This window comes from Stegodyphus dumicola, chromosome 1, assembly GCF_044657685.1.
Source record: "Stegodyphus dumicola isolate Sdum_Otavi_A_Nest chromosome 1, ASM4465768v1".
NCBI classification, from domain to species: Eukaryota; Metazoa; Arthropoda; class Arachnida; order Araneae; family Eresidae; genus Stegodyphus; species Stegodyphus dumicola.
The window spans coordinates 236,818,876-236,834,742 of NC_140768.1; the positions used below are offsets into that span (position 1 = coordinate 236,818,876).

Below are 15,867 nucleotides of genomic sequence, written 5' to 3' on the forward strand. Positions count from 1 at the left end.
GTAGATATTCCAGTACTTCGAGCTCACGCTGCAACTCACAACTGAGAGCAGATGCTCTCTCCAACAAATGCTCTTATATAGTTTTCACCCGGCGGCCGAGATATATCTAGGAAAATTACTGGGGAAGGCATATGAGAGGTTACCACTACATATGAAATCAATTACAGGTACTTAATTACAATACCTATTATGGTGATACAGGGACTGGACCAAAATGTCGCCAAATGGTCACTAAGTTTAGCGACTTTTGAGAATTTCTCGCCAAATTTGGAGACAAAAATGAGTTACCAAATCCGTTGCTGCCAAGTTACATAGTCATTTACTCAATGTTAAATAGGCTTGCCCTTCTATTCTTGCTTTTCCGGCACAGCACCGTCTCTCTAGATTTTCAAGTTACATTATACAGAAGAATGCAACAATTTCACATATAAGTGCGCTAAAATCATCTATTTATGTATAAAATTCGTAAGAGTATTTTATATTTCATTAGTTGATCCGCATATAGGGCCGTCGTGACCCCCTGCTCCCCGTCTGGGGCAATTTTTTATAGAAAACTATAAAATTAAGTGCATTAAATGCTATTTTAATTTGTAATTTATATAACAAACAATTTGTACCGCAGTCGGTCCGCCCCCATCAATTTCTCGCAAACAGTTCGAGCACTGAAAAAGTTCTTCATACAAGGACCAACGTACCTTGCGACATTCCTGCCCGCATGATGCACTAAAGCCAGAGTTCTTATGTATAGACAGTTTTGCGCATATAATGAGGAACCCCAGTAAAAATGTAAATATGTATCCCATTGAATTACTTTAACACTGCAAAAGGAGACTATCTAATGAAAAAAAAAAAGCAAATTATTTATCTGTTTAAGAATAATTTTGTGTATTCTTTTTACTTCCTTGTGCGAAGTAAAGGAAGTATTGTAATCACGAAAAATTCCGGGTATCATATTTAAACGAAAATATACACTTTGACCGCTATGGAATGCAATTTAACGATGCTTTTGCTTGGCATAAGACCTTTTGCGTCGTGATTAAAAGTATTTGTTCCCTCTGCTTTAAAGCACAGATGATTTACGATAAAAAGGGACTGACGCGTTTACTCACTTGTAAATATCCCTGGTTTTCGGCTTTTAATACTTCTTTCACAAATATTTCGAAGTCATTAGAGCACTTTTTACTAAATTTTAGAATCAATATACTAAGAGGAAAAATCTTTTCTGTTAGCTTATTATGCGAATTACAACATTGTGTGCTAATCACGCTTAATCACATATATACAGAATATTTTTTCAATCTGATGTAAGAGACTCGTAATACACATCTTTTATTGATTTATTTGTACCACCATAAAAATATTTATTTTACAACTTCGTCTTTTAACGAAATGCATAACCGAAAAACGCAATATATCTATCTTTCTAAGCAAAGACACTTTTATACATTAGGGAAAGTAAATGTTATAATTTTTCTCTAAGTCGTTTTCAAGTCAGTTTTTATTAGTTTATGAATTTTATTGCTTCGTTTTATTTGCTTCCGCTTAATAATGCACTTATCTCGAAAGCTTATCAAACACACTAAAAACATAATTTACCAACTAAATCAAAGAAAGTAAGGCGTATTTTATCCCAATCCACATTTTCGAGTATTTTAACTTCTTTCATCCCGCAACGTGAAAGCATCGGCGGATTTTTCTCTATCTGCAGGAAAAAGTGAGTGTTCGTTGTTTAGCACTGATTGCGTTGGAATTTTTTATTACATTTTAGTTAAAGCAAGGCGAGTTTTCCACTCAAAAGCTTACATTAAGTTTAAAGTACTGTACACATGTATATGTCCATTTATTATTTACCTGAAACATGATGTACAGAGAAGTTTTTCATTAATTATGCGAGTTGATTTATTTTGTTAACTTTACTGCTCATTGTTCCGCAAAGTTATGTTGTAAAATGAAACAATAAAATGATTAATCCACTTCCATTTAATCTTTATTTAAAATTATTTATTTATTATTTAACCTCATAGCCAAGTCTCAAAATGTATATACAATTGTAAAGTTTGTTTTGTTCATGCCTTTTTAATTCTCCTAATCTCATTAAACACGTATTTCATATCTTTAATGCGTTCACTTATTTGATTCGTTACAAAATCGAAGACTTAGTAGTCATTTTAAAATCGGTACTTCAAGATCTGTACAACAAACCTTCCTTATCCGAAATGACTTCCAAGATAAATATACTGATAATAAAGATCTTGAAGGTTTTTATTCAAGACCTTTACATAACAGTCCCTCATAAAATTAATCTAGGCGAGAAGATGACAAGGGCTGGTTTGCCCAGAATTGCGTCTGTTTGTTCTAAAGGTAAACAATTTATAATGCCGACAGAATTTAAGACATTTAATATGGCCATTGGCAAACCTAGAGAGCGAATTCTGATGGGTCCTAGCATCGTTAAATGTGACAACACCCGCAGCTTGACTGTCACTGTACTAGTCGGGGATAGGTGTACTATTCTAAATGTTTTACACTATGCATTTGTGAAAAGAAAAGAATTCTAAAAAGTGAGAGCCAAGCCGGGAGAAGAGGGATAAAAAAAATCATTCCCAACCAGTAAAATAGGCCTTTCATTAACAATCGCTTACCATCTTACTCCACAATTCTCCATCATCTTCACAGGCTATGCCACCAGGGCAGTACAGATGTAGCCAACCTTCCTTCTCGTCTCGGATGCCCAGCACCATTAAATGGACATCACATCTTTCATCGGTAGTGATGTTCTCCAATACCGGTGTTAAGCTCCTGTAAAAAGTAAGAAAGAATTAAACCCGAAATGACTTCCAAGATAAATATACTGATAATAAAGTTATTAGTAGTACAGTAATTAACGGTATCTACCTTCTGCATGTAACGTAATAGAAGGCAAGTCTAAAAATTCCTCCTGTTATCGATTATAACAAACAGTTTAAAAGCCATATATTTACCTATATATGCCTGCATTTACCTCTGCTATATATTCTTTCAACTGAAAAAGGTGCTCTATTGCATACTTTTTAACACTGCCGTCTAAATTCCATTAATTTTCCATTAGAAAAGTATTGCACGGCATTCTCTTTGGCATATGATGACCACAAGCTAAGTTTCAAAACTAATCTGAAACTCAATATATCTATGTAAAAACTAAACTCAGTGACGTAACAGCCTTAATGGGCCAAGGCCTGCAGTGCCCGAAATCTGTTTTCTTGACCGTGGGCCCCGGGGTGCGTAAGCATATGCCCTGAACAAGTGTCAGCTTGTCGCAGGGCCCCAGGTGTTTAGTCCGCAAGCGAACTTGGTATTCATTTTATCGACCCAAGTGATGGAAATCAAGGGATGAAAGGCTGAGTCTACCTTGCCCAGCTCGGGAATCGAACCCTGGACCTGTGGTGCTGGTGCGCGATGCGCTAACCACTGCGCCACCGGGCCTCGCATCGTTATATATTTTAGTTAATAAATACTAGTTAACTACTGTAACTGCTTTATAATTTTCTTTTCAAATTTTTATTTTGACTCACGAAATCCTGGGGTTTAATACCAGAACGCCGAGGTTCCGCGGAACCACAGTTTGAAGACCACTGCTGTATCCTGTTTCAGTCTACAGAAGTTGACGCACATACGATACCGTCAAAACGACGGCATGGATAAATGCGGATTCATCACAACCGAGTGGCAAAGACAGCCGCGAAAATAATGTATTTTTTTTTTAACATACCCTTCCCAAACGCGAGGAATGAAGTCCGACAAATTCTTTCTTAAGCTAAGTGAAGAATGGAGTTTCCTTTGCTTCTATGAACAACAGACTGGATATGTGTCAGGAGACAGAAAGATTTTATAAAGCATTTATAATGTGTGACAAAAAACTTATCAAAGTTTAATGTGCTGTATCTTGGAAAAATGCATGTTAACTTATTTGCTACGATTAATTTGCAGCAGATAATTCCTTTTGCCTTACCTTGTACGTTTGGTTTAAAATATTGGAAACACATAATATGTATTAAAAATTTAGAACCAATTTTTAAAACACTAGTATTTAAAGAAAATGTCGGCAGTTTCCTACATAAACACCTTACACTATTACACATAATTGGGCACAGTTCGTAAAAGATTTTAGATGCCTCCCTTAAACTGCTGTCAGAAGGAAAAACAAATTACTGTAACTCCCTGTCTAATAGATCATTTCTAAGGATCTCTTATGAATTTAATTACATAGCAATAGCCTGTGATAGTTTCTTCTTAATGATTGGTTGATTTAATGCCGAAGGCTCTGTGTCTTTCTGAAATTCACTGAGATATAAAAACTGTCGTCCAAACTATTTAAGAGGGAAAAAAACAAATGGCTCTCGAAAAAACTGCTTACTGCGTTTTGCATTTGATAGCGTGATAGTCAACTGGAACACTCTTTAAATTCCTAGTTATATTTTACTGAATTTCTGTAATGTTCATCAGATTGTATTCTTTAAAGTGAAATTTTAATTTACGGTAACACAGAGTAGCTTGCCTATGTCAATTTTGTGGAGTAAAGAATTATAAGAAGAGCCGAGGAATTAACTTCAGTAAATTCCATAAATAAAATCATAAAATTTATTTCATTAATATATTATTACATTTTAAAATGTTAAATATTATATATATATATTTTTCAATGAATTTTAGCATTAGAAACACTGCCTTTTTTAGTATAAAAATATTTACGGGTAAAAGTGATGTTTATGATGTCTTGGGAATGCTGATATAACTGTATTCCATTTTCACTTAAAGAAGATAATATTGCACAACAGCAAAGTATGGCACATTGCTGTCGGAATTCTTTCATCATAGCATTCCAGCAGCCTTACTGCCAACAAATAAAAATATCAAGTATCCAGACTTGTTTTTTTGGAAGCATTTTGGAAGCAATTTGGTGGATTGGATCGAATGATTTCTTCTTTAACATGCCATATTGGAAAACGATACGCATCTCAGGAAAAAATTATTTACACACTACTGATCTTAAGTTGCATGGTATTGCATCATTAGATACTGACTTTAGCATTAGATTTCAAAATCCATTAAAATCACAATTGATGTACTCTTAATTTTTTTAAACTTGGAATTCACCAAGATACGAATAACTATACTCCAGGCACAGTAAATATTGTTGACATTAGTTGACAAACAATACCTATTGAAATTAGGAAAAAGACTTTTATCTGTCTGGAGAAGTCATAATGTTTATTAACAAACCTATATATAATGGGAAAAGCGTCGCGCAAACTATTTTTGCGCTATTCTCCGATTTCAAGATATTATAAATTTACAAGTTTTATCATCTGAATTTTTTTAAATTGTACAGTAATTTTTAAATACAATTTTGTAAATTATACTACATGAGGTATCTAATCAATTGAAAGTTATCTGTGCTTTTTCCTCAGCTTTTTAACACACAAAAAGGAAAACCATAAATTGTGAATTTCATTATAAAATGCAGCATATTATATATAGCGTATTATATTTTGTCATCAACGTTTACAATGTCCAATGTCAGGAAAATAAGTTGGTGGTTTTCGTCTTTTATTTATCTGGTAGATTGCACTGTAGCTTGCGGCCATATATTCGAGAGCCTATAACAATTCTGAATTTTAAAAATAAATTTTTATTAGTACTCTCCAACAGTTACAGTATTACATAGGAACATTGCTCAATCAAAAAGATTTACACTAACTATTTTTGGCAGTAAATTTATTGTGATATATGGAAAAAACTTTCAAGTTTGTTACCAGCACTATAACAACTTATTAAAGAATTACCGGTAATTTAATATTGGGAAGAAATACAAAAATTTAGATTCTACTTTTTGGAACTCTTCCAGTCACGATGCTGAAACTTTTCGCATGCTTTTTTTCCGTATCTCATTAAAAAAAATTCTGCATTTGAAACACACGTTTAAAATTAATATTTAGAGAAGCAAGCACTGTAATCACCTTTTCCGAACAATGTAAGATTCTTAATGACACGTTTAAAAATTTTCATGTTAAAAGCATGTTTTAAAAAAAATTTCAAGCAAACATTGCAAAATATATTACAGATACTGAATTTAAATGTAAAAGAAGCTAAATAAATATCAGTAAAATGAAAATCGTTCTGGAAAAAGGAAACGATGCTATAAAGCAAAAAACTTAGTTGTGATTTTTAAGCAGTCGTTAAAGTTAATGCCTGATTTAATTTTAAAGAATAGGTAATATGTAAAAACACATTTTTTAATTTTAGGGAAAGAATAAGTATTTTACTCCTTCATTATGAATGATTAATTTTACTCGCAGCCGGATTAAAATGCTTTATTCTTTTTCATGACGATATCATTCCAAATACTTAAAATTCTCTAGAATTAAAAATAGTTTTGAAATTTTTCATTCATAGCATTAGAATTTTTCTTATTATTTGCATTAATGAAGCTTTAAAAAAACACTTTACTGAAAATAAAATTCTCCGAATACAAAACCTACATCGTCATTAGGGATTCAATTTCTATTCGTTCCTTTTAATATTTTTACGACAAATTTATTCATGAGAGAAATTATGTTCTGAATTCAAGAATAAATAAATAATAAATATTAATGTTAAATGAAACTTTTAATGGCGTGCTTCAGAAGCTTGCATGAAAATAATTTCAGAATTCTCTCACCTACGACTTTTCGCGTGCCTTTCGAAACAAATAGAATTTTGTGCTAGGCAAAATAATTACAAGAAAGAATATAAAATAAATATTTATTGCACAGTGGCCGGAAGAAGGAGAAATTCTTCCGGCATAAGAACATTTCTCATTTGCAGTTTCAGAAAACATTTGCTGGATGTATTTTTTTAAAGAAAAAAAGAAAAATCTACTTACTTTGTAAACAAACCGTCAGCCAGAGCGCTGAAAGAAACAAGCAAACAATTTGTCACGAACTGAGTAACAACATTAAAAATAAATACATACTCAAAAGTAGCATAAAACAAGAAACAAATATTTTTCAAATGTCACCACGGCGAAACAAAAGAAACGTACAAATTCAGAACAAAGAACTTTACTTCAAGAGAATCGCAGAACTCAATTTATTACATCCACGAAAGTTATTACTGATATAAATATTTGGGTTTAACGGCTTGCATTTAGATTTCATATATTTTATGTAATAATTCTGTTGTGTATATTTGTACAATCGAATTGGTAACTACTTCTTGCAATTATAAATGCTTGTTTCGTGTATTATGTTGCATATCTTCTAATTCTGAATTAGTGACGTCTAAATCGTAAAGGTAATTTAAATGAAGCCAGAGATACTATGGGCAAAAAAATTCCTGACGAGGTTGATGACATTTGGCGATTTCTCGACAATCTGGCACCATTTCATAAGTATTCAAAAAAAAAAAAAATTTTTTCGAAGCATTAGGGGGATTGTTCTTGTAGCGTGCTTGGGATGCGTTATAACTACGTTGGAGCCATACGCAGTTCAGATTTGTCTAGTGAGCTCTCGCTCAGTGGCGCCTAGCTTTGTGTGTGAATTTAGTGATCTGCGATAATCCTTGCAAGTTAAAGATAATTTACTTAATACTGTTTTTCTTGCTTAAGCTGTTTACCTTACTGTATGAGCTTTCATTAATTTTAGTAAAGTGTCAATTTCTTCGCCTTCGTTTGTATAGTTATTAATGAGATTCCTATGATCCCGTAGCGCCTGTAGACGGCTGTTTCAGAACAAATTCTTAAAATCTGGATATCGTTTTTCATCTTAAGTCGCAGGATCATTGGTGATCGAATGAATGAGACAGCTGAATTTCAGTAGTTCAGATATCGGTGAATGCTGATATCGGGCATAAACAGTTTCGTGGTTTTTCCCCTTACGAAACGTGATTATTAAGCCAGTTTCCTTAATAAAAGCTCCACGAAGGCAGGCAGGTAGCCCTTGTATGCTCTACCGTGTTTAGTTGAATTTGCTTATTCGATTAAATGCTCAGTTTAGTTACATACAATGGATTTATTTTATTTTATTTTTATTTATTTATTTATTTATTTATTTTTGCACAGTAAAAATTTAAATAACAATTAAAGCACAACATTTATAATCTTGAATGAAAAATTAATTTTTTTTTCAAGTTCCTGCTAAAATATTTTTACATAAGCATCTGAAGTTTGTAACTGTTCAGATGCCTAAACGTTTTGTTTTTATAATAAGAGAAAACAGAATTTTATATTAGCAAAACTGTTTCTAATGTTTGAAGTGTCTAAACTTGACTCAAAATCGTATTGAATGATAATGAAATATACTTTTCACTATGTTTTCCTCGTCTAAAAACTTTAATCAAATTCTCTAGTCGTAGATCAAAATATAATATTCTCTATTGTAATAACGGCCAATTAAAACTAATCGAAAACCACCAATTTATAAAGATTACCTGTCAAGGATCCAACTCTTTATATCCAACAATTACATCTTTATTTATAATTTTTAACAACAAACTTATCTTTTAAATATTGAATCGTGTTATTTTATATGAATGGAAGACTTTATCAAAAGTCTTTATTAGAAACTTAAGGTCTCCTACGGTTTTTGAAAATATTTGATTAGTGTTTCATTAGACAGTCTCTTTCTTGGTTGTAATTTGACAGTCTTCATGATGAAAACATTTATTTCACAAACGCTTATATGGATAATGGTTTGAAATCCACTTTTCTCGTAAGTGGGTATTATTGATTAGGGAGCACAGAACGAGCTGCTTAACGTGTCCTGCTTGTCTAGAGCCTGTTTTGATAACATTACTCGAATGATAACATCAAATGATAAGAAAATTATCCTTCTAAATTAACAATAAGTAACTTAATTTCATGGAGACATCGCAGAAATATTCAGAGATATATATAATGAAATCCGATAAAACCGGTGGCGGATTAATCAGCCCTATCCTAGAAAAACTTTTCTCATTGCTGAAGGATGTAAAAATTATTATCACAAACCGTAAGTATGAAATCAAATCTCTACGGGAACTAAAAATGAAATAAAATTGCATGAATAACAGCAATGATAGCAAATGATGCCATAGCATTTGTGAGTTGTTTTTATCAATAATATTATGAATTAAACTGCATATAATTCGGAATATATCAATACAGTCCAATATACATACAAATAGTTATAATCGATTTTCTTTACACATGTTTAAAATCAATAACATTATTCAGGTTATAAGGTATTTCTCCCACCTTCTTGGCATGCCTTCGCGGTGTGGTGGTCTGAACGCTGGGCGTGTATTCCAGAGATCCGCGGTTCGATTCCCGGCGAAGGCGTTTCTAATTTTTTGTCTTGCCAGCTTCCAAAAAATACCTAATGTCTCTACAGTGGCGCCGAACTAAAATGGTGTTGGATGATGATTCTCCACAGCCAGGATTTGGAAATTGGGTCCCCTAAAAACGCCAGTCGCTCTTTAAAAGGGGGAATATATAAGGTATTTCTCCCACCTTCTTGGCACGCCTTCGTGGTGTGGTGGTCTGTACGCTAGGCGCGTATTCCAGAGGTATTCGATTCCCGGCGAAGGCGTTGCTAATTTTTCACCTTGCCTGCTTCCTAAAAATAACTTATGTCTCTACAGGGTAAAATTTCTTATAAATATTGCTCTTTAATGAAATTCTGAAAGGACAGAAAAATTACTATTGCAAACCATCAAGGTAAAATAAACTCAGCACAGAATTTTTCTGGGAAAAATCGCATCCAATAACAGCAGTGTCAACAAATGCTGTCGTAACTTTGGCGAGTTGTTTTTATCTCTAACAATGCGTATTTAAGTTTTGCATAATCCAGAATATATCAAAATCGTATAACAAAAAAAAAAGTTTTAGACTTTCTTTGCGCCAGTTTGAACTCAGTTACACTGTTCAAGTTTTCTTGAAATATTGCCTTTTAATGATATTTATAAATTTATTTTTTCATTTCTAATGAGATTTAGTCCTACACTGTGTGGAGGGAGTGTTCCGTGTTTGGAATATAGTGATTCAATTTATGTAATTAAAGGAACTTATTGAAAATACAGGTACTAGTATTTTTCTGTTGCTTATAAGTATGGTTACAACACTTTCCCGCATTTATTTTAACTGCGCTCAGATTAAAGGGAATTCTGAGATAATCGTAGATGTCCTTCTCAATATTACCCCGGTTTACGGGAGGTTTATACAGAATTTTCATAGAAAGATGTTAATTAAAAATTAAAGCAGTAGTGAACTGCTTGCAGTCCATTACGCGAAATTCTTTTATAAATATTTGGTCATCCATAAAGTATGCGGTTTTTCAAAGTAAAGTTCGTTTTAGTTATTTTATTATTGCGGATAAAGAGTAATCTGGATGTTCAGTTAGCAGTGAAGTGGAAGTTTAACCCTCTTGGTGGCATAACCGTTTTTATCCGGCGATGAGATTTTTTGATAATTGGCATATATTAGCTTATAAATTAAAATGTTTTGATTTTTTACTTTGTTTAATAATGTAAGCATCATAATGAGTAGAAGTTTATGAAAGCAGAGAATAAAATAAGTAATTTTAGAAATTTAGCTAATAAACGCTGTTTAAATACAAATCTTTAAAAATGGGTTGAAAAAAACCGCGCCACGCTTTGCACTAGAGGACTTTTTCCCTCAGATGAACGAGCAACTTGATATTCTACATATTTGATAAGTTTCTTACAACTAACTTAAAATGATTTCACAGAAATCTAATGGTTTTTTTATGTCTGAAGATACTTGCGGTCCTGCTGTTCTTTCGCTAATGCTAATACTGCGAAGAATACCATTTGTATTCTTACCATCTGTATTTCTTCGAATTCTGTGCATGGTATTGATTATGAATTTTTATTCTCTTCTGCGGAATAACTGTCGCTTTCCCAATGACTTTTACACACCCTGAATTTCGCCTTTTTGCACTTCTTACTTCATCGCTATCTTTATCGCTGCTTTCCTTCTCTCTATGGCCAAGTAGTCTATATATAGACGTTATTTCGCTTTTCAACAACGAAAACTCATCTTCACTTGAACTGATTCTTTGATCGTATTCTATGCTTGTGTAGCTACGTAATTTTTAAAACAATATTCCTACTACCACGACTGTCGAGTTTAAACTAACGTCAAAGACGCTTGTACATTAATAAATCTAAAACACGTATTTAAGATTAAAGATTGGCAGTTGTTTTATACGCATGTATTGTTTGTTGAATACGCTCATGAAGCAATATTGCCGAAATCAAGTTTAATAAACATCATTACCGTTCGAATTGGTCAAACTGAATGGTGATCAAGAGTCACTTCTCGAGTTACCACATCAAATAAAGTGGTGACTGAGAATCTCCTCCCCATAGCATTAAATCAAGTGGTGATTTAGTCACTTCTCGAGCGTAAAGGGTTAAATATGGTCCTATTCGCTCCCGTTGCGTAGTTCTACCATAAGTTGTGACATAATGTTTGCTCCAGTGTAGTACAAAGAACGGAGAAACTGTTCGGAGAAGTTAATTGTCGTTTCAGCACGTGATTCTTTGCTGAAAAGAAATAGAGAAGCTTTTTTTTTTTGGCTTGTATTAACATTAAAATAGGCAAAACTACGGTAATGTGATATAATAAAAAGGATGAATTTATGTCTGCAAGATTTTTAAGGGTTTTTTTCTGTTAATGGGCATTAGTCCATAAATATAGGCCGAAGCGCCAGATGTGGTAGCCTGTTTATACTCCGCCATTAACAGCTATGCAGCCACGCCGTTACAATATCAAGGCATCAGCCAATAATACTGCAAATTTCGCTGCACTTCTAAATTATAAAATCTGAATGGGCGGATTTTTTTCATTCGTCCGTATGCTGCACATATTCTCTACGGCAACAAGGCCTTTTTCACCTGACAAACAGTTTCACCCCTCACCTATACATAGCAGAACTGCCTGTTACGCTTCACGATGTAAATTATTAAATACTGCATATTTTCCTTTCTCATATGTTGCATGGATTGGACACCTCACCTGGAAGCTGATACTATTCCCACAAAACAGAACACTTATCGTCCTCGCCGTCTACCTGGATTTTCTCCTAGTGGCACCAGACGAGTGACGACTCTAGCTGTTTACAGAGGCAAACCACTACATTTCTTCACCATCCAAGACCTTCTAAGAAGGGCATATTTCTTGTACCATTAAATCGAAGGGTCCGTAAGAAACTCTCTAATTGCTCTCGGAAATACTGCTTAGGCAGTAGAGCCCCAGAATAACACTGCAATACCACAGTATCGTTGCGAATAAGCGCGAGAGGAATTTTTCTCCTAGATTATCAACTACTTAAGAGGATAAATTGGCAGCTGCCGGATATGAACACCTACAAGTTAACTGCAAATGCAAATTTATTGATCCTGATATGGGATGACATGGACAAAATGGAAATAAACATTAGCGCAGCATGGGCCGCCACTGTCGAGATTCTTATTTTATATCAAATTGATATGGCGATGATTGCATTTTTCACCCATGGCGCAATTTTTGTTTTCAGCCATGTTAATTGAAGTTGGTAATTTTATGCCTCCTATTTAATATGAAATGAATCTGGTAAAATCTATTACGAGAATCATATATTAATTCTATGAATGTATTAATTATTATGAATGTATTAATTATTATTCTATCTGAATTTAATAAAATAGTCACTCTTCTCAAGAAGTTTACGTATTGTTACGGTGTTAGCCACCTAGTTAAAGTTCTCGGCAATGTGTACTGTGTTTTACGTCAAGTAACGTTTCGTTAACAGAAACGTAGTTTTTAAATTACTGGTTCGGAAACAAAATCTTCAGAATGGAATAAATTTGAAACTTTCGTAAAAAAAATACAAAATTTATAAAAAATGAATTTTGTGAATAAGACCGTAAAACTCGGCCAAGTTTCTTAAAGAATACTGAAAACTAGCAAAGGTTGGGAATTACTGCAGCCGCAAATTTAAACTTTTCATCCATTCAAGAATTTGCTACTTAAATTTCGGACAAATCAAATCCCAGTAGTACGATTTATTGCATTTCTTTCATAAGATTCCTCAGTCCCACCATTTAATATAAATGCTGTCGTGTGCTTAACACAATTCTTTACTTGTCTTTTCCGAGGTACGATTACGGAACACATATTCAGCAGACCCCACGGATTAAGAGCATTAGTTTTTCTTGCTAACATATTTGCACTGACATCTATGTTTTTCATGTTATCAATCAACAACGCATCAGATGATGTTATCTTTCCATAGCTCTAGTAATCCCTTGATTATACGATTGAATTACATAAGCGGTGTTTGCTGGAAGAAGCGAAATAGGAATACACAGTCCACTTCCGATTTACTGTGGTAATAACTGGGGACTATGTCTACGGTTAACTCGAAATCACCATTAATCCGAGAGCAATTAAACACATGAATAATTGCTATCATAATTAATAAAAAATACTACTAATGATGTATCCGTATTTTTAAATAGCTTAAACAGAAGAATAAGTTCATTTGATTACATAAATGAAATCAGCATTTCCTATCGGTCAACTTTTATGAATTTTACATAATTTCTACGAAAACTACAATTTTATGAAAAAAGTTCCTTTTTAGAGAATTTCGCAATTTTTTGTAAAGGCGTTAAACATTGTGCGAGTTTGAAGGTTTGCAGCCAAATCTGTATTTTTAAGTCCACATCCTTGGCAGACATTCAGATCAACTCATTCAAATTCGCCCTCTTTATTATATCGAAAACATTTTTCTTAGATTATGAATACTTTTGCTATGCGTTACCGAGTTTTCTAACTTAACAGTATTTTGGCGATTTTTAAGATCAACTTCTATGTAAAATTGTTTTCCAACGATTTGTGAATTTAATGAAAAAAAATTTTACAAGTATAATGATGTTGTCATTAATATTATGATAATGTATTAAAATTTTGTTGTAAAGATTGTAAGGATCCTAAGTTTTACTAACGTTTATTTTATTTTAAATCTTTACTATCACTTATTATTTTCTACTTCCGGCCAGAATTAAAAGCTTTAACTTATTTATGCAAATTTGTCTTGCTAACGCCAAGTACTTAAGTTGTGGCTTTTTGCCAAGCAAGAGAGAGGAAGGAGTTATTAGAAGCAGGCCGCTGGCCATAGTAGTTTTACTCGTTTGCTGGTTGCCTTCAAGGCCACAGGTTTAATCCTCTTGATAATTTTAAACGTATCGTAGTTTTAGCAGCTCTCTGTACTACATACGGATTTTTGTTAAATAACGGCCAATCTTGAAGTTCGGCACTTGTATATTAATCCAAAGTTAGTTTTAGTTAGAATTTTTTGTTAGTATTTTTATATTCTTACGTTCAGACCACAAGTGGTTGGTCTCTGTATTCTGAAGTTCCGGAAATCGCTGTAAAGATAGAAAAATAAAGGGTTTCGTATACCCTTCCTGTGTGTATTGTCTACTTCACAATTTATTGAACATAGCTTTAGTAAGCTCCCTGTTCCGAGTCAGGACAGTTCATGTTTCCAAAGCAAGTAAAGAGGAACACAAGTCCTGATAGTGGCGCCCGACGAAGAAGAATAACCATGGCTGAGTTTCAAAAAGAACCTGTGCTGCCTGCAGAAGCGGCTCAGAATCCAGAAATGCCAGCTGCCGCCCTGGAAGGATTTGGTTACATCGTCCAGACCATGCGCGCATCGATGAAACCAGAAGCAACATTCAATGGAAACTCACCGGTAACCAGTTTTTTTGGAAAAATTGGATGACCACTTCATGCTGTATCCAGTCCATGAGTTCCAGAAAGTCACCTTAGCTACCAGCGCTTTGAGGGGCCAAGCGCTTAATTGGTTCAAATATATAGGCAGAAGCCTCTTGGGTCAAGCGGGAAGTCCCACCTATACTTACGAAAATTTCAAGACTGCCTTAGTAAAAGCCTTCCCTGTCGTAAGAAATAGTTCCAAATTAGAAGCGTAACTCTTCAGCATATACCAGAAACGAATTGAAAATCTCTCAAGCTTTATTTTAAGAAAATTTCACGTCTTTAAACTCTTGTATGGAAGCCGTCCGGATCCTGAGATAATCCAAGTGATTTTGCCGAGGTTACTTCCCCAAGTGCAAGACTTTATTGAATTAAGGAATCCGACTACACTGGAAAAGTTATTTGAGCTAGCAATCCAGTTTGAAAGTAGAAGAACGGCGGACATTGAAAGAAGACGCCAGTATGAGCAACGAAGCCAATTTGATGCGCCAAGACCACAGCAAAGGCAAGAACACGGCTACGGAAGCAAATCGAATCAGTGGACAAGGAAACCTGAGTATCCAAAAACAACCGGCGAACGTCGACAGTTCAATAGTAAGCTAGAAAAAAAGTCTGAAGGCCAGCGGAAAAAGAAGGAAGGCATGGAAAGGAAGAAACAAAATTTAAACTAAAACGGATTTCTGCTGACAGGAGGCTGCGGAAATCCGAAGGCCCAGAAAACCCCTCTTCCTTTAAGTTAAATACAGTTATTGTGAAAAATTTGACTCTTCCAAAGATTGAAGTTCTGGTGAACAACATCCCAGCCACCGCACTCCTGGATACAGGCGCGCAGTGTTCCTGTGTGGCAGAAGATTTTTTTAGGAAGTATTTCCGTAGATACCGCATATATAATTCGGATAATACGACAGTGTTATCTGCGCAGGGAGAAAGATGCAAATGCATAGGTAAAATACCATTATATATTCGTATCAAGGACAAGCAAGTAAAGATCATGTTTTTTATTGTAAAAAATTTACAAGCACATGTTATTTTAGGGATAGATTTTCTTTCAGAGGCGGAAGCAACGCTGGATTTTAACGAAGCGT

At 34.0% G+C, this 15,867-nt stretch overlaps 1 protein-coding gene across 1 annotated transcript in view; it reads right to left on the minus strand.

Annotated features, from left to right (window-relative positions):
- The window catches only part of LOC118193980 (C-Maf-inducing protein-like), a 475,282-nt gene that overhangs the window by 38,752 nt on the left and 420,663 nt on the right, over nt 1–15,867 (minus strand). Inside the window, exons 12-13 of the mRNA XM_085826581.1 lie at nt 6,902–6,928; nt 2,643–2,799 (exon numbers count right to left, since the gene is read on the minus strand). Of these exons, the coding sequence (XP_085682707.1) occupies nt 2,643–2,799; nt 6,902–6,928 (184 nt within the window). The remainder of the gene's footprint in view (nt 1–2,642; nt 2,800–6,901; nt 6,929–15,867) is intronic.